Genomic DNA, 26,589 nt, shown 5'->3' on the forward strand with positions numbered 1-26,589 from the left:
TTCCCAGGCTGCTTTGCGAAAGCATGGCGGGCAAGATGTGAATAGTAAGGTAAATAGGGCGTTTTAATTCCTGAGAGGGAAAAAGAAAAAAGGACTGAAAGGCGTGCGTAACCTCTCGGAGATTTTTCATCTTGATATCCGCCTAACCCACTGCGGAATGTGAATGACTGGATTTCATGTCTCGTTCAGTTGAGTGTGTGGATTACTAAGCTTTAGAAGTTGCAGTCCCGAAGCCCCGCGGTTTTTGTGAACATGCTTTGTGCTTTTCTACGAGTTGTGCAGCATATGGAGAAGCTGCCCGGGTGTTTGGGCGGGCAGTTGCTGCCACACTTTATGCACACGAAAGCTTTCTTGAAGACTCAGCCTTTGAGGTGGGGGCTGCTCGAGCAGAAGAAAACGGTGCATCCTAGAACCGAGCTTGGGTTCACCCGGAAAACCTGGACCCAAGGACCAGACCCCCAGAAAACGAAAGAGGACAGCAGCAAGCAAGTGTCTGTTCACGGAAATCAGAGCGGGGAAACCGGCCTCTCAATGTCTCAGAAAGGTAAATAGAGTGTATACGTACGTACATACATACATACAGATAGATACTACTTCAATGAAGATCTGCCTCCCCAGCTAACCTGCCAAATATCTTTTCATACCTAGTTCACGTCTAAAGATGGGATAGGGGAATTATCCAGATTAAAATAATTAAAAAGAACTGTTGAACATATAGTTTACAACCAAACAGTGTCGACCGCAGTTTTCACAACTTTATAAATGTTTTGAAAATTGATCTTGTATTTGGTATAGTTATTGCACTGTGAATAATAAGTGTGTGGATAAATAGGAAGAGATATTATTGTCAATCAATAAAGTGTTTTGTCATTCAGTAACAGAGACAGAGGACTTCAGAAACACAAGGAATGAGGGTCTTGTGTGAGAATATTGAGTCAAAAAGTCAGAAGAATGAAGAAAGCTACAATGTAATATTTAACAGGAATTTTTAGAACTTAGCAGATGTGTGTAATAATCACGGCTTTACACACAGTCGATATTACAGAGCTCTTGGTGCTTGGATTAGAAATTTCCTGTTAGGACTGAGTGTAGGGAGGAACAGGATTTGGGGTTGTTCAGGCCAATGACCTGATTTAGAAAGCAAGAACAATTATGGTTATGTCTTAGTCTAACTGTTGTGTTGCCAACTTGGGGCCTTGCATGGTGGTGTCTGTTGACATGTAGTTTATGACATTATGGGTAATGGAATAGAGATTGTCATTGCAGAACTCAGCCACTGAGCCTAGTAAAGAGACTGGGTTTGCGAAGCAATTACTGTTGAAATCAATCCCATGAATTATATAAATTTTAGTAGATGCAATGCAATATATCTTTTTCTCTACTTTTTTTTTCAAGACAGGGTTTCTCTGTATCTTTGGAGCTGTCCTGGAACTCATGTAGACCAAGCTGGCCTCGACCTCACAGAGATTTGCCTGCCTCTGCCTCCCGAGTGCTGGAATTAAAGGCATGTGCCACCACTGCCTGGCAAGATGCAATATTTCTATTTTCTTTTCTTTTTTTTTTAAAGGTTTTCTGTGTGTGTGTGTGTGTGTGTGTGTGTGTGTGTGTGTGTGTGTGTGTGTGTACATTAATGTAGGCAAACATGGAAGCCAGGAAAGGTTGTCAGATCCTCTGAACCTGGAGTTACAGGCAAGTGTGAGCCACCAGATGTGGGTGCTGGGAACTGAACTGCAGTTGTCGGCAAGAGCAGCAAATACTCTCAACCTCTGAGCCATCTCTCCGGCCACCTGAACACAGTTCAGGTTAACAACCAGTACTAAAACCCAAATACACTACAGTAAATACTACCTTTAAATGAGTGGTTTTATTATAGTATTTTACTGTACATATGGGGAAAAGTGCAGGAAAAATACCACCTGTTAAATTTTTGATTTCCTCATTTTTTAAGGACTGAAGCAGAGAAAACTGGGTTCCTAATATGACTATACTAACCTATAAGTGTACCAAAGATGTAAATGTTCTCAGCATCCGTGAAAAAGTACACTGTGATGATGTAGCTTTTCACACATAACATGCACTTATGTAAATAATGTGTCTATATACATAATATATCTTGATTAATTATCTTTAGCCCCCCACATGTTCTTACTTAGTACAGAAAAATAAGAACAGTCTCTGTAGGTTTATTTGATTCATGGACCATCCTGGCCAACTACCTTCCAATTCCAATTTCCATTCACTAACTTTATGCACCAGTCGGTGGGGACCTGTGAGGTAGTACTGTGAAAAGTTGCTTCCATTTGGATCCCTCTGTTCCCTTGTCTTTGGGTTGATTGAACCTTGATCCCGACAGGGTTGACTTCTGTCCATGTTGCCTATCTGTGGCCGTTCTCACTCTGGAGACTGATAAGGGTTTTATGCCACTAGAAAGAAAACAGTACCAACATTATGCTACTCAGTGAAAGAAGTGCACAGATTGCTCGGCCGTGTGTACAGCCATGCCACACTGAACAGCCCATTCTCTTCTGCTCTTGGAAGCTAAGCAGGACTAGGCTTGGTTAGTGCTTGGATGAGGGAATTCTTTTGAAACACTAAAGCTCAGGAGCATTGAGATCAGGTGCTGAGAATGTTCCATTGGGCCTGACCACCACATGCTACCTGCTAGGAACAATCAGGTCCCCAGGGGCCAGGGTACTGTAGACACACCTGTAACCTTTCAACATTTTTCTTTGCAGTGAAAGAAGCCGGAAGAGACTTCAGCTACTTGATGGTGGTGTTCTTCGGTGTCAGCATTACAGGTCGCAAAGCCCAGCAAGTGCCTGGATACCTTTCCCCAGCCTCTCACCCCGTGGCTGTGCTTCACCTTTCTCTCTGCTTTTTCAGGTGCCTTGTTATATACAGTTTTCAAAGAACTGTTTTCTTCATCCAGTCCTAATATCATCTATGGGAAAGCCTTAGGAAAATGCAGAGCACATCCTGAGGTTAGTTCCCTGATGAGAAGGTGTTGGTGATGTAGAAGGGTCTTTATATCTGTTGTTTCATTGATTAATTAATAAAGAAAACTGCTTGGCCTGATAGGTCAGAACATAGGTGGGTGGAGTAGACAGAACAGAATGCTGGGAAGAAGGGAAGTGAGGTCAGATGCGATGATTAGAAATGGGTTAAGCAAGAAATGAGAGTTAGCCAAGAAGAGGCTAGATATAATGGGCCAGGCAGTGTTTATATAAATACAGTTTGTGTGTTGTTATTTCGGAGCATAAGCTAGCCAGGTGGCCGGGAGCTGGGTGGCAGCAACGCCTGCCCTCAGCTCCTTCTACATGTTGGGGAGCAGGAATGCATCACGTCTGCAGCGGTGACATCATACAATGGGCTGCTTGGGTTGTCTGTATGTTGTTAGGTCATCGTGCACTGATTCACTTTGGCCCTGGCACTCAGAGCTCACTGCGTATGTTTTCCTCCCAGCTGTGCCAGTGATCATTGTCAGTTCTTCATGGGTGTTAAATGCCTCTGGTCTGCCTCAGGGTGGATGCTTCAGAAGCTGGTGGTCTGTGGCATTTTTCCTTTTGTGTCCTCAACCACAGAGGGGAAGACTGAGAAGAAGTGTAGCCACGAGAATGAAATGTGGCAGATGGATGTGTTTATTTTGTAGAATTTGGAAAACTAAAATCTGTGCACTACACCATTGATACATATTCAGGTTTTCAATGGGCAACTGCTTCAAGTTTGGAAAAGGCTGATTCAGTAATCACACATTTGCTAGAAGTTATGGCCATCATGAGTATACCAGCACAAATAAAGACAGACCATGCTTCAGCATATGTCTCTAAGAAAATGAAATGGTTTCTTGCTTATATAATATAAAACATATTACAGATCTACCAAATAATCCTACAGGACAGGCAGTTATAGAAAGATCAAACTCTAAAGGATGTGTTAAATAAACAGAAAGGGATAATAAAGGCCCCCAGAAATAGATTGCCTAACACTTTATTAACTTTGAATTTTTTAAATGCTAATGAGAAAGGAGCAACAGCTTCAGAGAGACATTGGATAGCATAAAAACTGCAAAATTAGCCTAGATACATTAAAGATGTACTGACTTCAGAATGGAAGCCAGGACATGTGTTATATTGGGAAAGGGGTTTTGATTTTGTTTCCACAAGAGAAGAAAAGCTATGAGTAGCATCAAAATTGATAAAAAAATTTTATTTGAACAAGGGATAATAATAATAATTAATTACCATATTATTTGTAATATGATAATATTGATCATATAGTATTATCAATAATAATCTCTTAATTAGAAGAGATGATAGTTTATCAAACAGTATGACTGTTTAATCTAAACTAACCTATAAAACCAAGAAATGCTTTTTATTTGATCACATATTAACCTCCCCAAAATTAGGGTTGGGGAAGGGTTTTGTTTCTGTCTTTTCAGAAGAATAAAGTTATCTAGCTAAGGAATCTGAAGAGCACAAGTGAGGTATATGAAGAAAAAGGACAAATCATCCAGAAGAAAATATCCCTAGAGAAATAGTAAATTGGCCTATTAGTATATCATATTCCCAACAGTATAAAATTTCATAAGTCTTCCCAAATATTTGTTTGCTATTTTCTACAGACATGCAATGCAAATGGTCTTTTGTAATCCCATCTTAATTAAAGATGAAAGCTGACTTTGGAGTTGGAATGGGACGCTCTTCTCTAAACTCGAGCATGCTTATTAAAGTAATCCAAAATCTCTGTTTCGTGTAAGAAGAGCCACCTGATATGGGACAAAGAAAAACAAATACTTAAGGACTACTTTATTGCCACTAATCTCACAATCCTTTGGTTTTATATTGACTTTTCTTAAGGTATAAATTTTATAAGATTAATTCATGTTTTATATTCTAAACATTTTGTCATGATATTGTTATTCATATGGAGTACTAATTCTAGAAACAGGTTTCATCTACCTTCCTACACATGGTTTGAGCTTGAGTTTCTATCAGATTTTTGCAGTGAACCATGAGCATGCCTAACAGTGACCTTAGAAGTCTCCAAAAAGAGGATGGGACCCCACAGTGATGATTCTTCTAGGACTATGATAACACCACTAAGATAAAAATACCACTGAAGATCAGCTTTGGAACTACAAACTGTTGGGAACAATTTTGAGGTGGCTAGCTGAGATGATCCAGTCTCACAGACTGCTCTAGCCAGGACTTGAGACAAGCCCTGCACTTTCCCATTAGGCAGAGACTGAACAACAAATGATACAGCTGCCTCTCCCAGGACTTGACAATTAACCCAAATTTTTCTTTTCAGGATTCCCTAAAGATACCATCCTTCCCAGACAGCAGGGAGTAAATTTAAGAATACGATGCCTGCATTACCAAGAGGTGGGGATTTGGTTTTTGGTTATTCAGAAGATAATGGATATTTGTCATTGTTTAGGGAGATTGGTTACCCATTGTTGTTTGTTATGGCCAGGAGGATAGTTGACTATTTAAAGGACTTATGATGTCAGTTTTATATAAATTTGGAAAAAGGAGGGAATAATGGTANGATATGATAAGTTAAAAGGTAGATTATTGAATCTATACTTTTTAAAAGCAACTACTAGTTTTAAAATTTTTACCTTAGACTTTTGCATATGGTATACAAATTTGAGATTAATTTTGTTGAAACATACCATACATATGTTTCTAATCTTGTTCATGGTATTGTACCTAAACAGCTTATTTAACAATGTAATGCAAATTTCTAGTTCTTGGAAGTTATTATTACCATCTGTTTAGAGTAATAAGAAAATGCAGGTTAGTAGTTAGTCTTTTATTACACTCTAAATTATACTCACAGTAGGTGTGTTTTCAGGTCAAACATATATAAATATAATATAATGTATATAATATATAAATATGTCTAAATAGATCATCTTCAAACACTTCAGAGATCTATAGAATATGGCATTTAATATATTTTAATACCAGACTCTTTTTTATCTTTTTTGACAATGAGACATGTCTGCTGGCAGCACCAATCTACTTCAGAGAAGATGATGGGCATCAAAGAAACTCCACAAGAAGTTTATTTTCTTTGTGGCAAAAGTAAGCCACTGGGCAAGAAAATGCCCTTTCCTTGACTGCTGATAGTATGCTGTTGTAATTGGACAAGCAAGACCAAAAAAAAATTGATTGCCAAACATCATCAAGACAAGAAAGGGAGCCCTTCAGAATATCCTGCTTCACAGAAAAGTCTGTCATATGTACTAGTCCTATAGGGTGAAAATGGATGCCCCAACATTGTAGAGAAATCATAAGTGACTGTCCAAGCAACCAGCTGTTTCGTCATTACTCATACTTTTTGGAAGTTGCTTGCTTACACTTCCTGCTTACTCAGATAGTATTTCCTTCTTGGGTCTCTAAGGGAGTTGAAGACAAGATCTTTATAGTTTTCCTTGTTTACCAGATGCAGAAAGCAAGTTTTGTGATAGAAAGTAAATTAGGTACAAGACTTTGGACTCACCAAGATAGGATAGAAATGGAGTGATTTCTCTGAACTTGTCAAATGCTAATGGACTAGACATTGTTGATACTTATTGCCTGTATATGTTGTATATGGTTATTGTATTTTTATATATAGTTTTATATTAGTTATAGCCTTTTTTATTTTAGACAAAAAAGGGAAATGTGCTGATAATTTTATTTGTATTTTAATAAATAAAGCTTGCCTGAAGATCAGAATGCAAAGCTAAGCCACTAGAGGCCGGGGAGTGGTGGCACACACCTTTAATCTCAGACCTCTAGAGACAAGGCTGAGGGATCTCTGGGAGATAAGGCTACCCTTGGGCTACACAAGATTGACCCAGAAACAGATCCAGTGATAATGGCTGACACCTTTAATCCCAGTGTTTGGGAGTCATGTCACACACCTTTAATCCCAGCACTACCGAGGTGGAAACAGGAGCAATATGGCTGGGTAGAGAGGAGAATATAAGTGGAAAGAGGCAGGAACTCGCTGGAGTTCTAGTGGAGTCTGAGGATTCGTGGAGACAGGATCGTGCCCATTCAGTCTGAATATTTGGTAGAGTTTAAAGGCCTCTCTGTTAGTTGGCTGCTTTGCTTTTCTGGTTTTCTGCTTGAACCCCAGTATCTGTCTCTGGTTTTATATTGTTCATGCTACAGAGGTGTTAGGTGTCTGGTACTAATTACACCTTCCTTTTCATGTATGCTTGCATCATCTGATACTCTATTTGTGTTGTTTTTGCTTTGAAAACTCAATGCAAACTTTCTACACCAAGTAAATTTTCGCATTGGGAAGAAAAGATTTGCACGTTCATTCTAGCAGCATCATTGATACTTTTTCCTCACTGTGATTAGAGCTCTAAAATTTCATTTTTACCTCACAGCCCTTAATACTTGACACCTAATAATTTCATTTCAAATGCCTGTCCATTTTATATTCCAAAGTGAGTGTTAGTAGAGAAATATTTCAATACTTTGGTTTTGTTTTTGTAAGGAGAGGGGACAGGTTCCCCTCAGCCTGTATCATTCTCAAGCTACAACAGAGTGGCCCATTTCTGTCCCTGTGCATGAGATATTTCCTTATTTACAATATAATTTTACACATTTTTGTAAAGGGGCTTCACCATGCTGATTTTTTTTTTTTTGTAAAATCACTTGGAATGTGCAAACAAATAATGCATCACTTGATTTTCAGAAACTAATTGTTATATAGGAGCCATGGAAAGAGTCACACTAAGAAGCATGGTCTCTGTTCTGCAGGTGATCAGCGTGTTTGGCGAGCCTCTGAAAGGCTACGGGGAAATGTCAAGACGTGGGCGGAGACAGCATGTCAGGTAATACAGTGTCCTTGGAAGAACTCTAGGATAAACTTGAAATAAAAGGAACTTGGATGGCATCTTTATATTTTCTTGACAGTTTTGTTGAATACGTAAAAAACGGGCTAAAGCGCATCCGTGTGAAATTCTACATTGAGGGCTCTGAACCAGGGAGGCAAGGGACCGTGCATGCAGAAGTGGAAGAGGTACGCCCGTCTCGGGTCATGGGGTACGGTGGGTACATGGCTCTGACCATAGTGCTGCCGAAGCTCTGGGGAGGGTAATAACTTGTGCGTGTTTTTCAGAACCCACAGAGTGGCCAATTTGAATTTCGATACGTATTTGTGAACGTGACTCCCATGAGATCTATTATCATTGAAGATAACCGTTCCCAAGAGAGTTAGAAGAATCAAGCCACTGCCTTCTGCAGGGATAAAGGGGTTCATCACACTGTGCTCTTCACAACTCAGAATCTGTTCAGAAAAATAAGAATAAAAAGTATGTCATGCAGAAAGTGAGAATTCATGAGTTTGGACAAACCAGACTCAGATTTTTTCTTGTGAAAATCGTGAAATGTAGCAAATTTTACAGTATCATATCAAATTGCCAATCATGACAGTATTTCAGCTCTATGTTCATGAGAAAATTTTGTTACTGAAATTTATACACCACATCAATAAAAGTGCCAGTATTTTATGTTTTTCAGTATTGTATGGTTTTTTTCTACAGCCTTAAAAATAAACATGAAACTAACAGAAAGTTGTCAAAAGCATTTTCATATACTTTAGAATCTGATTGAGATAAGCATTGTTAGGAACTTTTCCTAATGCAAGCTCTCTGCTGATGCAAAAATCCCAATCAAGCCAAATTAAAGGAGGTCCAGGTATAATGGGATTTCTGCACTCTTGGGTGGCCCTGAGGGAAACCAGGAAGCCCCAAATGTGACCGCTGTGGAGGGAGGGTCCGGGGAGCAATTAAATAGACTGGGGGAGGGGTCAAGGTTTGGTTTGGTGGGCACAGGGACAGAGTCTCCAAAGATGGAGGCCAGAGACGGGGACTTAGAAGCATGTGAAACTATATAAGAACAGTAGTAAAACCAGATAACAAACACACCGTGGGAAGGTGGCATACACTCATGATCTTGGGCCTCAGTCTGTGTCCCCCTCGTGAGCTGAGGGCACCGAGCACAGAGGAAAGTGCACAGCCCACGGGCAGGGGAATGGATCACATGGATCACTCCACCTTCGCTAGTAGACACAGGAGCCAGCACGGGTCTTACCTGTCAGACCTCCCCCTGTGCTTAGGGAGACAGAGCAAGGGTTCCAGCACTGCTGATGTGCTCTGGACAATCCAGCCCTGCCTTCCAGAACGTAAGGCTGACATGTCCAAACCAAGAGTGGAACTCCTAAGGGAACTGAGTGAACACACAGGAGGGCCATTGAAGTGTTTGTTCAAACAAAACTCTAATTTTACAAGTTTGCATATCTTGCAAGAACATTTTATAAGAAAAGTCTCTAATTTGGCTTGTCCAAATATATCAAAGCACACAAAACAATAAATAAATAAATAAATAAATAAATAAATAAATAAATAAATAAATAAATAAATAAGGGCCTGTTCTATTTTCTGGGTGTGTGTTTTTTTTAAGGGGTCTCCTCTTGGAAGTCTTGATTATATAAACAAGTGTTCTGTGCACTAGACAGGTATAGGAACCTTTTTATCCTCAGGAGGGTTTCCTGGCCTGTGTTTCTTCCGTCTTTGGAATGGGTGGTGAGGGATTTTAGATGTGTTCTTGAGATAATTAACTTATTTAGGAGAGGAAGTACCCATCTGTCCAACTTAGTTTATCTCCTTGCTTTAGTTACCTGATTTTTTTTTAACTTAAACGACTTTCTGTCCTATCAAAGGACCAAGGCAGTTTCTTTATTAACCAATGAAAGTAACACATAGAAAGATGACCGACCCTCCTACATCACCAGATATTGCAGTGTGGACATACTTCTTGGGGAGCCACACCTGCAGCAGTAGGTCACCCCCAGTAAGACTTTAGAATAGGTATTTGAACCCAGGCCTGCCCAATTTTCAAATCCTCTAGTGTTTCTTCTCCACATTTCACTCCCTCGTCTTATGCTCGATGTAAAATCTACCTCACAGGGCATCTTTAGGGCAGAGGAGATCATTCAGAGCTGCTCCAGCGAGAGCCAGCACCCAGGCATGCACAACATCCAAACTAGAGATGCTTATGATTCTAGTATCTAGATACTGTATTGTTCAAAGGGTGGCTGAAGATGCAGCTGAGATATGAATATTCTAGGCATAAAAAATAGAAGACCGCAAAAGTGTATGTAGTCTTGCCCTTCCCAAAATTAAGTCTGCCTGAGTAAGAGAAATGAATAGCCCAAACAGTACAACTCGAATGTCTCTAGAAAGTTGAAACAATACTAGGAGAAGAAATGGTGGAAGGAAACACCCATCTCTAGAGAGACAGTCTCAGCAGCCATAGTGGAATGAGGAATAACCATCCTTTGAGGTCACTTAGTCTGTACTACAGCAAACGAGATTCCAGGGAAGAAATACATCAGACCAAATAGTTATTTGAACTACCCAGTAGACTCTGGTTCCATTTACTGACTAGAGCTCCTATATTCTGTTCCCGTTTAATAGAAATGTCTTATTTACTTTTAAATAAAATGGTTTTATGATTTGGAAAGAAATGTATTTGACTGCACTGGGAATGGGGTAGCTGTGCAGCTAAGCTACAATCAGAGTAGAGACAAAAAAGCCAAAACTTGGTAGACAGAGGCAGCATTCATAAAAGCCAAACCTTGGAAAGAAGGGGCAGAGTACCTCAGCAAACCTTCCATCTTACAGGAAAGTTGAACTATACTTTTTGTCTATGCTAAATCTAAGTTCCAAGCCAGGTGGTCTAAATATTGATTTCCAGGATATATGGGGCTACACAGAAAGATGGTGTCTTAAAAACCCTGTAGGGCTGTATATGTATCAAGTGAGTACATCCGCCGTTCATCTCCCTGTGGGCTGTCTTGACTGTCCTCCTGGTCCCACTTTGCTTCTCATCGTGTGATATATGATGGTGGTGGCTCAGGGAGAAGAGCTGTTAGGAAGTATGGCTTTGTTGGAGTAAATGTTTCTGATGGAGAAAGCATGTCCCTGGGGATCAGCTTTGAGGTGCCGGACAAGTAGCTAAGTCCAGTGTCTCTCTTTCTCTTCCTGCTGCCTCAGGATCCAGATTTAGAACTCTTAACTACTTGTCCAGCACCATGTCTGCCAGCATGCCGCCATGCTCCCAATCATGATGATAATGGGATGAACCTCTGAACTGCAAGCCAACAGTAATTAAATGTTTTCCTTTATAGGAGCTGCCACGGTCACCATGTCTCTTCACAGCAATAGAAATTTTAAGATAATGATGCACCAACAGTTTTCTATGAGTAGCATAGATTAAAAGTATAGTTCAACTTGCCCTTAAGACGGAAGATTTGCTGAGGTACTCTGCCCCATCTTCCACTGACACCCCATTTCCAAAGTGCTCACCCAGCCTGCAGTGGGAATAGTCAGTGTTTCTCCAGTTTGCAGCCCTAGTTGTAATAACCTTGAGAGAGAGTATAAAATGCCCCTTCTCTCTTCTCTTCCCCTCTCTCCTCATGCTCTGTACTCTCCCTTCTTTGTGAGATTTGCGATAAACTGTTTCAGACAATGAACAGAAAATCAGATACATCGTAAGATAGTTAACATGTACTGATGCCAGATATTACCTTGGCATCTGAGAGGTTTATCTGGTTAAGCAATAGAAAGCCTATTTATATTAACACGAAGCCTATTTGTAGACACCAGATTCATCAACTATAAGACTGTCTTTATTCCCTGCAGCTACTACCAACAGCTACATCTATCATGCGCAGAGGGATGACACAATGAACCACAGGGGTCAGACCGATCGCAATACTCCAGTCTGAACGGGACTCACACCTGCAACAACTTATTCCCACCCCCTTGATGTGGCAGACTATCCGCTTCCTTAAGTACACTCATCAGCATCATTTTCCATATAAATAACATCACTACGTAAGTGCTGAGAGAGGCACACGGCTTTCTCCTCTAGCACAGATGCTGAAGGAGCATGTATTGATTTCCACGTGAACCTTACAGGTCCACTTGTCTTTAGCACAGAAAGGTGGACATCAGCTGTTTTTTCCAGAAACCACAGGCTGCTGTGTAAATGGAGACTGTGCAATCATTTTCCAGCCGCCTAGACCCAAATAATCACACAGAAACTACATTAATTACAATACTGTTTGGCTGATGACTCCGGTATATTTCTAGCTATCCCTTATATCTTAAATTAACCCATTTCTATTAATCTGTGTATTGCCATGAGGCTGTGGCTTACCAGAAAGGTTCTGGCAGGTGTCTTCCTCCTTCAGCTGCTACATGGCATCTCCCTGAATCCACCTGCTCTCTCTATATATCTCTGTTCAGACTTCATACCTGGCTTTACTCTGCTAAGCCGTTGGCCGAAACAGCTTTATTCATTATCCAATAAAAACAACACATATACAGAAGGACATCCCACATCACTACTGTGTGTGATAGACTACCAAGAAATGCTGTGGATTTAATTTAGGAAAAATTCAGATGGGAAACCAACTTATCAAACCAAAGACTGCAGTTACTGATGACACTTTGTATTTAGCCTATAGATAACTGAAGCGTAAGAATACATAAGCAGTGCTCGCTTCGGCAGCACATATACTAAAATTGTAATGATACAGAGAAGATTAGCATGGCCCCTGCGCAAGGATGACACGCAAATTCGTGAAGTGTTCCATATTTTTACACCTGACTTCTCTATGGAAACCATGAAAGCCAGAAGGTCCTGGATAGAGGTTCTTCAAAAACTAAGAGACCATGGATGCAAACCCAAACTTCTATACCCAGCCAAGCTAGTATTCACTATCAATGGAGAAAACAAGACATTCCAGGATAAGAACAAATTTAAACAATACGTAGCCACAAATCCAGCGCTACAGAAAGTAATAGAAGGAAAATCGCAACCCAAGGAATCCAACATTGCCAACACTGACTACAATAACTCAGGAATCTAGCGAACCTTCACCAGTACAACTCAAAGAAGGGACACACACAAACTCTACTACCGAAAACAGTAAGAATAACCGGAGTAAACAACCACTGGTCACTAATATCACTTAATATTAATGGTCTCAATTCACCTATAAAAAGGCACAGGCTAAGGGATTGGATACGAAAACAGGATCCAACATTCTGCTGTTTGCAAGAAACACATCTCAACCACAAAGACAGGCATCTACTCAGAGTAAAAGGTTGGGAAAAGGTCTTTCAAGCAAATGGTCCTAACAAAAAAGCAGGTGTGGCCATACTAATTTCCAACAAAACTGACTTCAAACTAAAATCAATCAGAAGAGATCGAGATGGACACTTTATACTCATAACAGGAACAATTCATCAGGATGACATCTCAATCCTGAATATCTATGCCCCTAATATAAAAGCACCCACTTATGTAAAAGAAATATTTCTAAAACTCAAGGCAGACATAAAACCACACACACTAATAGTAGGAGACTTCAACACACCTCTCTCTCCAATGGACAGGTCAATCAGACAGAAACCTAATAGAGAATTAAGAGAATTATTGGAGGTAATGAAGCAAATGGACTTAACAGACATCTACAGAACACTCCACCCAAATAGGAAAGAATATACCTTCTTCTCTGCAGCTCATGGAACCTTCTCAAAAATTGACCATATACTCGGAAACAAAGGAAACCTCCACAGATACAAAAGAATATCAGTGTCCACCTGTGTCTTATCAGATCACCACGGATTAAAGTTAGATGGCAACAACTATGCTACCCCCAGAAAGCCGACAAACTCATGGAAACTGAACAGTCAACTACTGAACCACACCTGGGTCAAGGAAGAAATTAAGAAAGAAATTAAAGTCTTCCTTGAATTTAATGAAAATAAAGAGACAACATACTCAAACCTATGGGACACGATGAAAGCAGTGCTAAGAGGAAAGTTCATAGCACTAAGTGCCCACTTAAAGAAAACAGAGAAAGCATACATTGGGGACTTAATGGCACACCTGAAAGCTTTAGAAAAAAAAGAAGCAGAGGTGCCCAGAAGGAGTAGAAGACTGGAAATAATCAAACTGAGGGCAGAAATCAACAAAATAGAAACACAGAAAACAGTCCAAAGAATCAATGAAACAAAAAGTTGGTTCTTGGAGAAAATCAACAAGATCGACAAACCCCTATCCAAACTAACTAAACAACAGAGAGAGAACACGCAAATAAATAAAATCAGAAATGAAAGGGGGGACATAACCACAGACACAGAGGAAATCCAGAGAATCATTAGATCTTACTATAAAAGCCTGTATGCCACAAAACTGGAAAATGCAAAAGAAATGGACATTTTTTTAGATAAGTACCATATACCAAAGCTAAACCAAGACCAGGTGAATGATCTAAATAGACCTGTTAGTCGCGAAGAACTAGAAACTGTTATCAAAAATCTCCCTTCCAAAAAAAGCCCAGGACCAGATGGGTTCAACGCAGAATTCTACCAGAACTTCCAAGAAGAGCTAATACCTATACTCCTTAACGTATTTCACAATATAGAAACAGAAAAGTCATTGCCAAATTCCTTTTATGAAGCTACAGTTACCCTGATACCAAAACCACACAAAGACCCAACCAAGAAAGAGAATTACAGGCCTATCTCACTCATGAATATCGACGCAAAAATTCTCAATAAAATACTGGCAAACCGAATTCAAGAACACATCAGAAAAATTATCCATTATGATCAAGTAGGCTTCATCCCAGAGATGCAGGGCTGGTTCAACATACGCAAATCTATCAATGTAATCCACCATATAAATAGACTGAAAGAAAAAAACCATATGATCATTTCATTAGATGCGGAAAAAGCATTCGACAAAATTCAACACCCCTTTATGATAAAGGTCTTGGAGAGAATAGGGATACAAGGGTCATACCTAAATATAATAAAAGCTATCTACAGCAAACCGACAGCTAACATTAAATTAAATGGAGAAAAACTCAAAGCCATCCCACTAAAATCAGGAACAAGACAAGGATGTCCACTCTCTCCATACCTCTTCAATATAGTGCTTGAAGTTCTAGCAATAGCAATAAGACAACATAAGGGGATCAAGGGGATTCGTATTGGAAAGGAAGAAGTTAAGCTTTCGTTATTTGCAGATGACATGATAGTATACATAAGCGACCCCAAAAATTCTACCAAAGAACTCCTACAGCTGATAAACACCTTTAGTAGCGTGGCTGGATACAAGATCAACTCCAAAAAATCAGTTGCCTTCCTATACACTAAGGATAAGGAAACAGAGAGGGAAATCACAGAAGCATCACCTTTCACGATAGCCACAAAGAGCATAAAATATCTTGGGGTAACCCTGACCAAGGAAGTGAAAGATCTATTTGACAAGAACTTCAAGTCTTTGAAGAAAGAAATAGAGGAGGACACCAGAAAATGGAAGGACCTCCCTTGCTCTTGGATTGGGAGGATCAACATAGTAAAAATGGCAATTCTACCAAAAGCAATCTATAGATTCAATGCAATCCCCATCAAAATCCCATCAAAATTCTTCACAGATCTGGAGAAGACAATAATCAACTTTATATGGAAAAACAAAAAACCCAGGATAGCCAAAACAATCTTATACAATAAAGGAACGTCTGGAGGCATTACCATCCCTGACTTCAAACTCTATTACAGAGCTACAGTATTGAAAACAGCTTGGTATTGGCATAAAAACAGAGAAGTCGACCAATGGAATCGAATAGAAGACCCTGACTTTAACCCACAAACATATGAACACCTGATTTTCGATAAAGGAGCTAAAAGTATACAATGGAAAAAAGAGAGCATCTTCAACAAATTGTGCTGGCAAAACTGGATGTCAATCTGTAGAAGAATGAAAATAGACCCATATCTATCACCATGCACAAAACTCAAGTCCAAGTGGGTGAAAGACCTCAATATCAGTCCAAACACACTGAACCTGATTGAAGAGAAAGTGGGAAGTACTCTACAACACGTGGGCACAGGAGACCACTTCCTACGTATAACCCCAGCAGCACAGACAGTAAGGGCCTCATTGAATAAATGGGACCTCCTGAGACTGAGAAGCTTCTGTAAAGCAAAGGACACTGTTGCTAAGACAGAAAGGCAACCCACTGACTGGGAGAAGATCTTCACCAACCCCACAACTGACAAAGGTCTGATCTCCAAAATATATAAAGAACTCAAGAAACTAGACCGTAAAAGGCTAATCAACCCAATTATAAAATGGGGCACTGAGTTGAACAGAGATCTCTCAACAGAAGAAGTTCAAATGGCCAAAAGACACCTAAGGTCATGCTCAACTTCCTTAGCGATCAGGGAAATGCAAATCAAGACAACTTTAAGATACCATCTTACACCTGTCAGAATGGCGAAAATCAAAAACACCAATGATAGCCTTTGCTGGAGAGGTTGTGGAGAAAGGGGTACACTCATCCATTGCTGGTGGGAATGCAAACTTGTGCAACCACTCTGGAAAGCAGTGTGGAGGTTTCTCAGGAAATTTGGGATCAACCTACCCATGGACCCAGCAATACCACTCTTGGGAATATACCCAAGAGAGGCCTTATCACACAACAAAAGTATATGCTCTACTATGTTTATAGCAGCATTGTTTGTAATAGCCAGAACCTGGAAACAACCTAGATGCCCTTCAATTGAAGAATGGATGAAGAAAGTATGGAATATATACATATTAGAGTACTACTCAGCAGTAAAAAACAAGGACTTCTTGAAGTTTGCAGGCAAATGGATGGAAATAGAAAACACCATCCTGAGTGAGGTAAGCCAGACCCAAAAAGAGGAACATGGGATGTTCTCACTCATATTTGGTTTCTAGCCATAAATAAAGGACATTGAACCTATAATTCGGGTTCTTAGAGAAGCTAAATAAGAAGGAGAACCCAAAGAAAATCATATAGGCATCCTCCTGAATATTAAACTTCATCAGGCGATGAAAGGAGACAGAGACAGAGACCCACATTGGAGCACCGGACTGAAATCTCAAGGTCCAAATCAGGAGCAGAAGGAGAGAGAGCACAAGCAAGGAACTCAGGACCGCGAGGGGTGCACCCATACACTGAGACAATGGGGATGTTCTATCAGGAACTCACCAAGGCCAGCTGGCCTGGGTCTGAAAAAGCCTGGGTCAAAACTGGTCTCGCTGAACATAGCGGACAAGGAGGACTACTGAGACCTCAAGAACAATGGCAACGGGTTTTTGATTCTACTGGACCTATTGGTTTCGTGGGAGCCTAGGCAGTTTCGTGGATGCTCACCTTACTAGACCTGGATGGAGGTGGGTGGTCCTTGGACTTCCCACAGGGCAGAGAACCCTGATTGCTTTTTGGGCTGACGAGGGAGGGGGACTTGATTGGGGGAGGGGGAGGGAAAGGGGAGGCGGCGGTGGGGAAGAGACAGAAAGTTTTAATAAATAAATTAATTAATTAAAAAAAAAAGAATACATAAGCATCATGCAATATCCTTTCAGGAGTTTCAAATCACATAAACACACCTTCAAATGCCTACTCTTTGTCAGAGCAATGATGAAATTGTCCATTCCAGTACTTGTCAAATATGATGGTGTCATTTGTTATTATTGAGATTTTTTTTTCATCTCTAACTTTTTCAGTCCTGGAACACCACAGTATTGGTTAGGACTTATGTGTAAGTTTCTCATTGGTGATGGCACAGGCATCTCTAGCTCTGTAGCCCTCTTCTTGTGGTAGAACATGAGGGAGCAAGGAGACCTCTAGACCTGATTGCACCCTACTCTTGAAGGGTCCTTGATTTGATTCCCCGAGGACATTTATTCAAGGAGGCTTGAAACATCTTGATTCCTCCTATGAAAATGGGAATATGAAGACTTTTAGGTTCTGGGCTAGAGAATGAGAGTTTGTATGTGTGGAATGCTGGGGACGATACAAAACATTTCCAAGTACGGAAAAGCTCACGTTGAAGCCCACATCCCAAGGAAACGTAGACCTCCACTTCTGGCTAGGTCTTCTTTGGGACCCATCAGGCTGCAGCTCCGTACGTTGCCCTCTGAGCCCCCTTCTCTCTTTCATCGCTATTTCTGACTCTCTAGAAACCCCTCTCCCTAGCATTCTGTTCCCACTTCATGGCCTCTTCTCCTACTCTCCCTTAAAACATTGTGAGAAAGTCCCATGCATTCATGCCCCTTCTTCTTCGGGTGAGCTGAATTTTTTTGGACACATTTTCATCCATGAAAGAAATCATAGAATCAGAAAGCTGCACTTTCATGAGGTCAGTTGAGGGTATCAGAGAATCCTGCTCACTTTTCTAGTGTTAACACAGGACTTCACTTTATTCTCAAACTATTTCTTTACAGTTATTTTCCTTATTTGCAATGAACAGGTCAAAGTCACATCCAACATTTCTTAAAAGAAGATAGAACTTCTTAGTTGAGCCTTTGTGCGCACCCTCAGATGCTCTGAGCTTTCCCACTGCCAGAGGCAATTTATAGAGAAATAAGTTGCCTAAGCGTTCCTTATCTATAAGCTGTGATAATAATAGCAGCTATAGCTTTAATCCTTTTTAGAACTACTAGCTTGTAAAATATTTTGAAGATAAAACACACAGGAGGAAACCGAGAATCAGGCAGGATTTTCATAAGGAGTGATTTTTATCACTGTTCTACAAAGGGAGTTGAAGGAAGGTGGATGCTGTCTAATAGGAAAACTATTAATTCCTCAATGTAAATAATCAGATATTGCATATCTCAAACATTCAATAAGAGGAAAACAAAAGTACGGGTCCCACTGCCCCAAGATTACAAAAGGATATGTCCTACTGCCTCTACTTCCTGTCTGGTTGTCCCTCCTCTGCATCAGCTCCTGCTTCCTGGTTCCTGCCCTGTTTGCGTTCCTGTCCTGACTTCCGTCAATGATAAACATTGATAGAGAAGTGTAAGCCAAATAAACCATGTCCTTTCCAAGTTGCTTTGGTCATGGTGTTTCATCACAGCAATAGTAACCTTAACTAAGGACACATGGTAAAGTTGGAAAACTTTTAACGGAGCCAGTGTGAGTCTGCATTCCACTCCTTCCAGCAACCGTCTTTGATTATAGTCTCTGGTGGGTGCTTTCCTTTCTCCTCAGACCAGCTTTGTGGAACAGAGATGACCTTCAACACAACCACCCTCTTCTCCTTACCTGTGCCGCTACTGTGAAGTTTGTCACAGGAGACTCCAGCTAAGATGCCGCTTCCTTTGAAAAGCGGGGCATCTTGTACTGAGGAGGGTGGGTTGTTTGCAAAGGCTCTAGGCTTTCTCTTTATCCTGGTTGTTTTGATTGCCTTGATAACTGCTCTTAATTTAAGCATATTTTTCAGTATCTAACACGCTAAGACCAATTTAAACTGTTCAAGACTTGAATTTCCCGGCCATGTGGCTACAACTGTGACACCTGCTGGCCAGTAACGGTTATTACACCCACTCCAATTCATTACAGGTGAGATTTATAAGGTCAAATATATAATTTAGAATGTCAAAAATGACAAATAATTTAATGATCCAAAAATTCAGCAGCTTTTTTACTTATACTATAAATGGTATTATGCAAGGCTTAAGTAATTTTCCTCCGACATCTCTAGGAATTAGCTTTTGCCTTTCATATTTTCTCCTTAAAAAATGGTTTGATAATAGAGCCAAGTTGAGGCAGTTTTAAAAACGATACAGTCTTTACAGACTAAAAGGACCAGCTAAAAGGAAAAATCAACACTCTAAAAGAAGATTTGGCCAATTTGACTGACAAAATCCAGTCAATGACAGAGGGTGCTGAGATATTGTCTAAGAAAATTTGTGCTAGTAAATGTAATAGTCAAAATCTGTTAAACACTTATGATAGATTGGCAGATAGGATGTCTCTCCAAAAATGTAACATGTAACGTCATAAAAATTATATCCAAGGATGAGACGTTATCTTTACTGGACAAACTTCATAACTTAAAATCCTCAGTGAGGACGTTAAAATAAAACACCAGACAGGAGATCTAAACTTAAAAAAAAAAGTAGTAAAAAGATTTTTAAAAATTATAAAAATTAATGAACAGGGACAAAAGGTAAAAAGACAATATTAGGCCTTAGCTAAAGTTGGTTGCTTCAACATTACAAATGAGTCTTTGGGTGCTTGTTCAGGTAGCCAGTTGTCTCTGTTATATACTGCACATTTTGGAAGGTGCTTGATTGCACTTCCTGCCTACTCAAGCAGTTTTATCTCCTTTCTTAGGTCTTCAATGGGGTTAAAGATTAAATAGTCTTATGATTTAGCCAAGCCATTTCCAATGCAAGACTTAGACTCTTTAGGATAAAATGTTTATTAAAAAATTTAGCATGTGTTCCTTGCTTAATATTGTTTATGCTGCTTGTAATCCTAATTTTATACTTAACATCTGTTCCTAATGCATATAGTTTTGCATTGGGTTTGAAACTCTCTTATTTAAACAAAAGGGGGAGGTGATGGGGAACCTCTGTTAGCCAATAACCTTTAAGATGTTGGGCCAGGTTAGGGTGTGACCTCTTGGGTATCCAGAGAAAACCACTGGCCTGCCCAGGGCTCACTCTCTCTATGGTTCCCACACTACACAGCTGAGGCTGGACTTCTCATTCCTGTTCTGTGAGTTTGCCCCTTATAATTTAAAAAATGGACTATTTTGGAGTTAGCCTGGTATTCTTTGACCTGCATCCTCACCCATCAACACTCCCTGACATCCCTGACCCAGCCTGACTCCTCCTAATCACATGGTGGGTGATCACATAATTTTAAAGATTGTATCTTCTTATTGCTCCATTGTCTCCCTTCTGTAAAACTACTAGTGATTTTACTCCTCAAAAAGAGGCCCAAGAGATGGAGTCAGGGCTGCTCTATTTAACCCGGCAGTTGCGGTACACCCTAATAAAAATCAAGCTTGCTTCAAATTCAGCTCAAGTATGGTAGTGATCTTATTCTTGTCATTGGAATTAACATGATAACAACAGAAAGGTATTCTCCCACACTCTGGAGATCAGGGGCAAGGCCAAGGTGTCTGTCTACAGGGCTATAATCCCTTAGAAGGCACTTGGGAAGAACCCTTCCAACCTCCACTACCTCTTAGTGGCTCCAAGTGACCCATGGCTATAGCTGCCTCCCTGGCCCCTCAGCCTCCATAATCTAGGTCCTTCTGCCCTTCGTCTCCCCTTCTCTTTCCTTGTAATAACACCTGTCATTGAATTCAGGGGCCACACATATGAAACCTGAAGACCCCCAATCTTAAACCTTTAGTTCCACTGTAGAGATGCTTCACGTAGTATAGACATGAGAGAGCACAGCCATGTGTTTGGAAAGGGCAACTGGTCCAACCTTGATAACATGGGAGAGTATTCTAATGGGATTTTCAAGTAAGATGGAGGATGGGGGCCACTAAGCTAAAGAGTGCTTTCACAGACAGCTTAACACCTATGTTTCCACCCTGACAATGGCCTGTGTTCTGACTGGGGACTAGCAGACACTCGGTGAGAGCTCTGTCTGAACTCTGCAGCTGAAGGCTCCACCAAAGGGCTTTCTGTAAAACTGCAAGTGCATGCAGCTCCCTTCTCAGCCCCATAGCTCAGGCATCCACAGCCACCTGTGGCTCCCCCACACACCTGCAGTCATTTAATAAAAACTGACACATTGAACCTGCTGGAGAGACCAATTATTTGACTCTCCTTGGTGAGAGCTAAGAAAGATGTCGTTGATACAGCATTTACCAGGCCCCTTGGATGCCCAGAGGGAAATGGAGAGAAAGGAGAAAAATGAAGCCCAGGACTCGACTCCCCTCCCTCCAGCTGAGCAGCTCAGTGCTGCAGGCCAAAACACTGGTCGGGTTCTTAGTGTTGAAATGTAGAGAGAATATATTTTAGCTGCCTTTCTGGTAACTGGAAGGGAATACCTGTCAAAACAACTTAAGAGACAAAGAATCTATTCTGGCTGGTGGTTTAAGGAGACATATGTGCGTCATAGCGGGGAACTCACGGAAGCAGATGGCTCCAAGGCAGCAGGAGCTTGTGAGCAGGGTGTTTCACCTCTTCACTATCTGAAAGGACAGGAAGGGAAGAGAGGAGAGGAGAAAGTACATATGTTCATGCCTAGGAGAGAAAGGGGAGGAAGTAGGGACAGAGGAGGAGAGGAAGGGAAGGGCAAGACAAGGGAGAGGACAGAGGAAAACTTGAAGATGTGCCCCCAACGTGGCCCTCTCCTCCCCATCAGGCCTTACCCCCTAAAAGTTCCACAACCTCTCCAGCAACAGCTGGAAGAAATGTTCACGCAAATGTATGAGCCTGTGGGGGGGGGCATATTACATATAAACCATGACAGAACGGGTTCTGATGGAGAATGACTCCCCCCAAAAAAAATCTTCACAAAAGGGAAAGCACTTTTTAAAATGTGTAACTGAGTAGAAAACTTAGGAGGCCATCTCCAAAATATTGGTATTCACAGCCCGGCTCTTTCCCTGTCCTAAAATCAGGGGTGATAATTCTCCTGGAATATTGTGCAGTGCAGGATGACGTGGCTGACCAGACATAGTCTAGGTCAGAAGCCATCAAATCAGCACAGAACAGCCCAGCTGCCCAGCTGCTAAAGTTGAAGCACACCAAGTTTCTTATCAGAAAATACAATTTGGGTCTCTCTTTGCCTTAATGCGTTGACAGGTGTCGCTATGAAGTGTTTTTGACACCAGAGCCAGAGGGAAATCCCAGATGTGATTTTTCTGCCTACCTGAAATGGATTTTGGAAATAGCCTTTTTATGGAAATTGCAGCGTTATGATGAAGCGCTTGAAGAAACTAACTGTTCATTACAATTCACAGGAGACCAGGCTTCAGATTGGGCAGACTTTCAGAATAAGAAGGAAGATTGAATTGTTTAATGTGCTTAAAGGATTTAGCTTAATTAGATTCTGCCTTTTGGTTGAAATAATTTAGATAGCAAAAAGGAAATAGATTCTTGGTTCTGGAATATTTTAATATACCATCCAAATGCTTTGTTCTGATCCTATTGAGCAGAACCACTTGCAGGGTATTAAATCTGCCTTGCATGCCTTTTTAAAACTGCGCCATTGAGTTTAACAGTGTTTGAAAAGTTATGTTCTGAGTTTGTCACCGCAGAGGAGAAATGTTGTCTTCTTGCTCCAGAGTCTCCTCCACTGTGCTCTGCAGGGAGCTGTTTTTGCCATGTTTGTTTCTCTGTTCCCACGGCCCTTGTTTACCACTAGCATCTTTCTCAAAGCACTTCTGTGACCCATACGTGAGGACGGGAGTACTCACCCTCCCGGGGTAGCCCTGGAGGTCAAAGGGCTGCTGGACCAAGGGGAAGGGAGAGGGGCTACCTATGTTTTTTGCTTTTACAATTTTTTCTACCAGGAGTTCGGTACAGCCATTGGGTGGCCTACTGTTCTCTTCACTGGGCAGATGTGTTTGCTATGTTTAGTGAAATGTTGCAGCTGCTATTGGAAGTCTCTGCTCCGAATGGACTTGGATCCTGTCATCTTTCTCCAAGGTCAACGGTTCGCTACACAAAGCATTATTTGGATGATCTATTGTGAAATGTTGGCATGCACACTTGATATTATGAAAGAGAACACTCCTGGAAAGCATAAAATATGTGCAGCTTGCCGTCGGTTCTGCCTCACTGCAGGAAGATTCCCCACTTACACGTGGAAGTTCTTTGGCTCTGGGGCACAGGTGGTGAAGAGCAACAAAAAAGACCAAAGAATTGGAGGGCAAGGGCTGAAAGTGATGCCCACCGTGGCATCATTCCTGTGCAGAGAAACTGTCTCTTTCAGACAAAGAAAGCAAACTCACACTGTGGGCTCAGCCTATCGGCTTCTACCCCTCACTGCTCATCAATTTGTATAGACTTTCTCCCGTCCTCCACCTATTGCCCAAGAGAAAGCCTCCTGCAGCACTTGTCACGCCAGGGGGACACAGGGCAGAGGTGCAGTGTGACTGTGATGCCCTGTACTTCCCCTCTGTAAGGGGACGAGATTTCCATTTTCTGCCTTTCAAGCTTATGCTATTTAGAAATAGTCACAACCAGATTTGTACCAGTAAAGTCTCAAACCCTCAGAGTGGGGTTTAGGGTCCATCATGAACCACAGGGTCCCACTCGGGGGGGGGGGGGGGGGGGGGGGGGGGGGGGGGAGAGAGAGAGAGAGAGAGAGAGAGAGAGAGAGAGCGCACACACACACGTGCGCTCACCTGTATGTGCAGGTGTGAGATGAGGTCCTAGGACAACCTCAGGCATCATTCCTCATGAAACTGACCCCCTTATTCCTGAGACAAATCTCTCATTGACCGCGGGCTTACTATCAGGCTAGGCTGGCTCACCTTTCCAGTGCTAGCATTACAGGCATAAATCACCATGCCCAGGGTTTTCACATGTGTTCTGGGTCTAACTCAGGTCTCAGGCATCGATTGCCTACCGAGGTATCTTCCTAGCCCCCATTTGGGGATATTAAAGTGACCCAAAGCTACGGGTCTTCTTTCTCACATATTATGAATGGATGACATGCAATTCTATAAATTTTTACCTTTATAAAACTTGAGACAAGTTGTTTAGAATTATTAAAACCAAGGGTCTATGAACCGAAGTGAAATACTGCTGCCATATACTGAGTCCTTGCTGCAGAGTCCTAATCATAAATCCATCTTGGCAACTTTGTCACAGTAAAGCATAAATTCAAACAGTGAAAACCCATGCTTTTACAAAAAAAAATACTTAGGTGTTAATTTATGCTTTTATTTTACAAGGGCTATTTTAATCTCTTCGTTTCCTCCTCCTTGATAGTAAAGGAGTTATTTTTCCTTACACTTATCTATTTAATCTGATACTATTTGAAATCTTTGATGTAATAGGACTCATGTTAGCCCGCAGCTCTGCATTACAGTCCATCCCTGCAGGGAAGTCAGCAGGGATTTGAGGCAGCTGGCTACATCCCTAAGTTCTCAACTTACTTTTGACACGTAGACAGTCCAGGATCACCTGCACAGGGGACGGTACAGTACAGTGGATTGCCCCATAGCAACGGATGCATTTAACACAGCGAGCCACAGACATTTCCACAAGCCAACCTGATCTAGTTAATCCCGTTGGATTTAAATTATGATACTATTTGAAATCTTTGATGTAATGCGGGCCAGCATATGAGTGGGCACTCTCTACACTACTGGTAATATATTTTGTTTTGTTTTTATTACAGTGCTGGAATTGAGTCCAGGACCTTGCAAATGCCAAACAGATGTTTTAATACTGAGCCACACCCTCATTCAATGCAGTTTTAAACAGTAGAATTCTCGACCTATATTTTTCTAATAACACACCTTTAACAGAGAACATTGAAGTTCAAACAGGAATTACTTATATTCTAATTTCTTAAGCAAATGTGTCCATAATGTTCCCCTAGACTCGTTTGTCCAGTTCGTCTGCCAGGAAGGTCTAAATCATTAGAGGTTGTTTCTCACCTTTGGAAGTTTGCATCGAGTGCCTTCTGGCACGCACCAGGACAGCCCATCTTTAAGGTCAGTTCCAGCCCAGGAGTCTCGGGGTCCCATGTCTAAAGTCCATGGCATCTTCATCAAGGAGTACTTACCTTCCACCTCTGGGGGCAACCGAAGCAATAGCAATAACCTGTAATGTTTGGGCGTCTCTTGGACAGCCCTGACCAACACCTCAAAGGGTTGACCAACAACTCATGTCTGGTGCTGGAGTTTTGTTAGATGGTCCATGACTCTCGGAGGGAGTATGATAAGCCCAGATGGGAAATTTTCATTTAATTTTGTGTATTACATGAATCCGTTTGGTCCTGGTCTTTATTAGTTGGTAAACTTTTTTATTACTGTTTCAATCTCCTCATTTGTTTTGGTTTGGGGGCTTGATTGTTTTGAGAGTGGGTTCCTCTGTGTAGCCCGGCTGTAGACCTTGTCTTTGGAGCTCTGCCTGCTGGAACTAAGGGCATTGCCTTCACACCCAGCTGACCTACTCATTTGTTACGAGTCTGTTTAGGTTCGTGGCTTCTTGGTTTAATTCTGGTCGTTTGGTTGAATCTAGAAATTCATCCATTTCTTCTAGATTTTCCGATTACATTGGGTATTCCTTTTTAATGTTCTGAATTTCTTTGCCGTTTCTTGTAATGTTTCCTCGTTCGTTTCTGATTCTGTCCATTTGAGTCCTGTCTTTCTCTTTTGCATGGAGTGGTATTTGGGCTAACAGTCTGTCAATCTTGTTCATCTTCTCAAAGATGACTTGTTGATTTCTTCTGTCTCCTCACAGAAGAGGTCCTCGGCGTTTCCTGAACGTAACTCTTGCTATTACTCTCACGGCCACTAGATGGCGACTGATGCCAGCATATGAGTGGGCACAGACCATTCATAAAAAAGGGTTTGGAGTATTTACACTGTAATGGCCATTCTTTAGGCCCTGTTACTTTTTTAGATGTTCCCTCTAAATTTGTTAAAGATTTATTATATACGCTATTTATTTACATTACAACATAATTTAAATCCAACGGGATTAACTAGATCAGGTTGGCTTGTGGAAATGTCTGTGG

The 26,589-nt window shown here is 41.2% G+C and overlaps 2 protein-coding genes and 1 non-coding gene across 7 annotated transcripts in view; 2 read left to right on the plus strand and 1 right to left on the minus strand.

The window, feature by feature from the left end:
* Fbxo15 (F-box protein 15) overlaps positions 1-26,589 on the minus strand; it is an 80,357-nt gene that overhangs the window by 42,319 nt on the left and 11,449 nt on the right. The window lies entirely within an intron of this gene.
* Timm21 (translocase of inner mitochondrial membrane 21) lies at positions 11-8,526 on the plus strand. Its single transcript, XM_050120287.1, has 6 exons — positions 11-544; positions 2,736-2,798; positions 2,884-2,981; positions 7,773-7,846; positions 7,929-8,034; positions 8,134-8,526. The coding sequence occupies exons 1-6, from the start codon at positions 253-255 to the stop codon at positions 8,230-8,232; spliced, it is 732 nt and encodes a 243-aa protein (XP_049976244.1). The 5' UTR covers positions 11-252; the 3' UTR covers positions 8,233-8,526.
* LOC126487512 (U6 spliceosomal RNA) lies at positions 12,578-12,684 on the plus strand. The gene has a single exon (XR_007588409.1). It is a non-coding gene; the product is annotated as a U6 spliceosomal RNA (small nuclear RNA).

Source organism: Alexandromys fortis, unplaced genomic scaffold, assembly GCF_014885135.2.
Source record: "Alexandromys fortis isolate MF-2015 unplaced genomic scaffold, M_Fortis_MF-2015_v1.1 scaffold_179, whole genome shotgun sequence".
Classification (NCBI taxonomy): Eukaryota; Metazoa; Chordata; class Mammalia; order Rodentia; family Cricetidae; genus Alexandromys; species Alexandromys fortis.

Bases quoted from the DNA above. Each gene is read 5' to 3' on its own strand.
- Timm21 (XM_050120287.1), top strand. From the start codon at position 253: ATGCTTTGTGCTTTTCTACGAGTTGTGCAGCATATGGAGAAGCTGCCC. The intron at 545-2,735 runs GTAAATAGAGTG...TTTTCTTTGCAG, and splicing joins CCTCTCAATGTCTCAGAAAG to TGAAAGAAGCCGGAAGAGAC. The intron at 2,799-2,883 runs GTCGCAAAGCCC...CTGCTTTTTCAG, and splicing joins CTTCGGTGTCAGCATTACAG to GTGCCTTGTTATATACAGTT.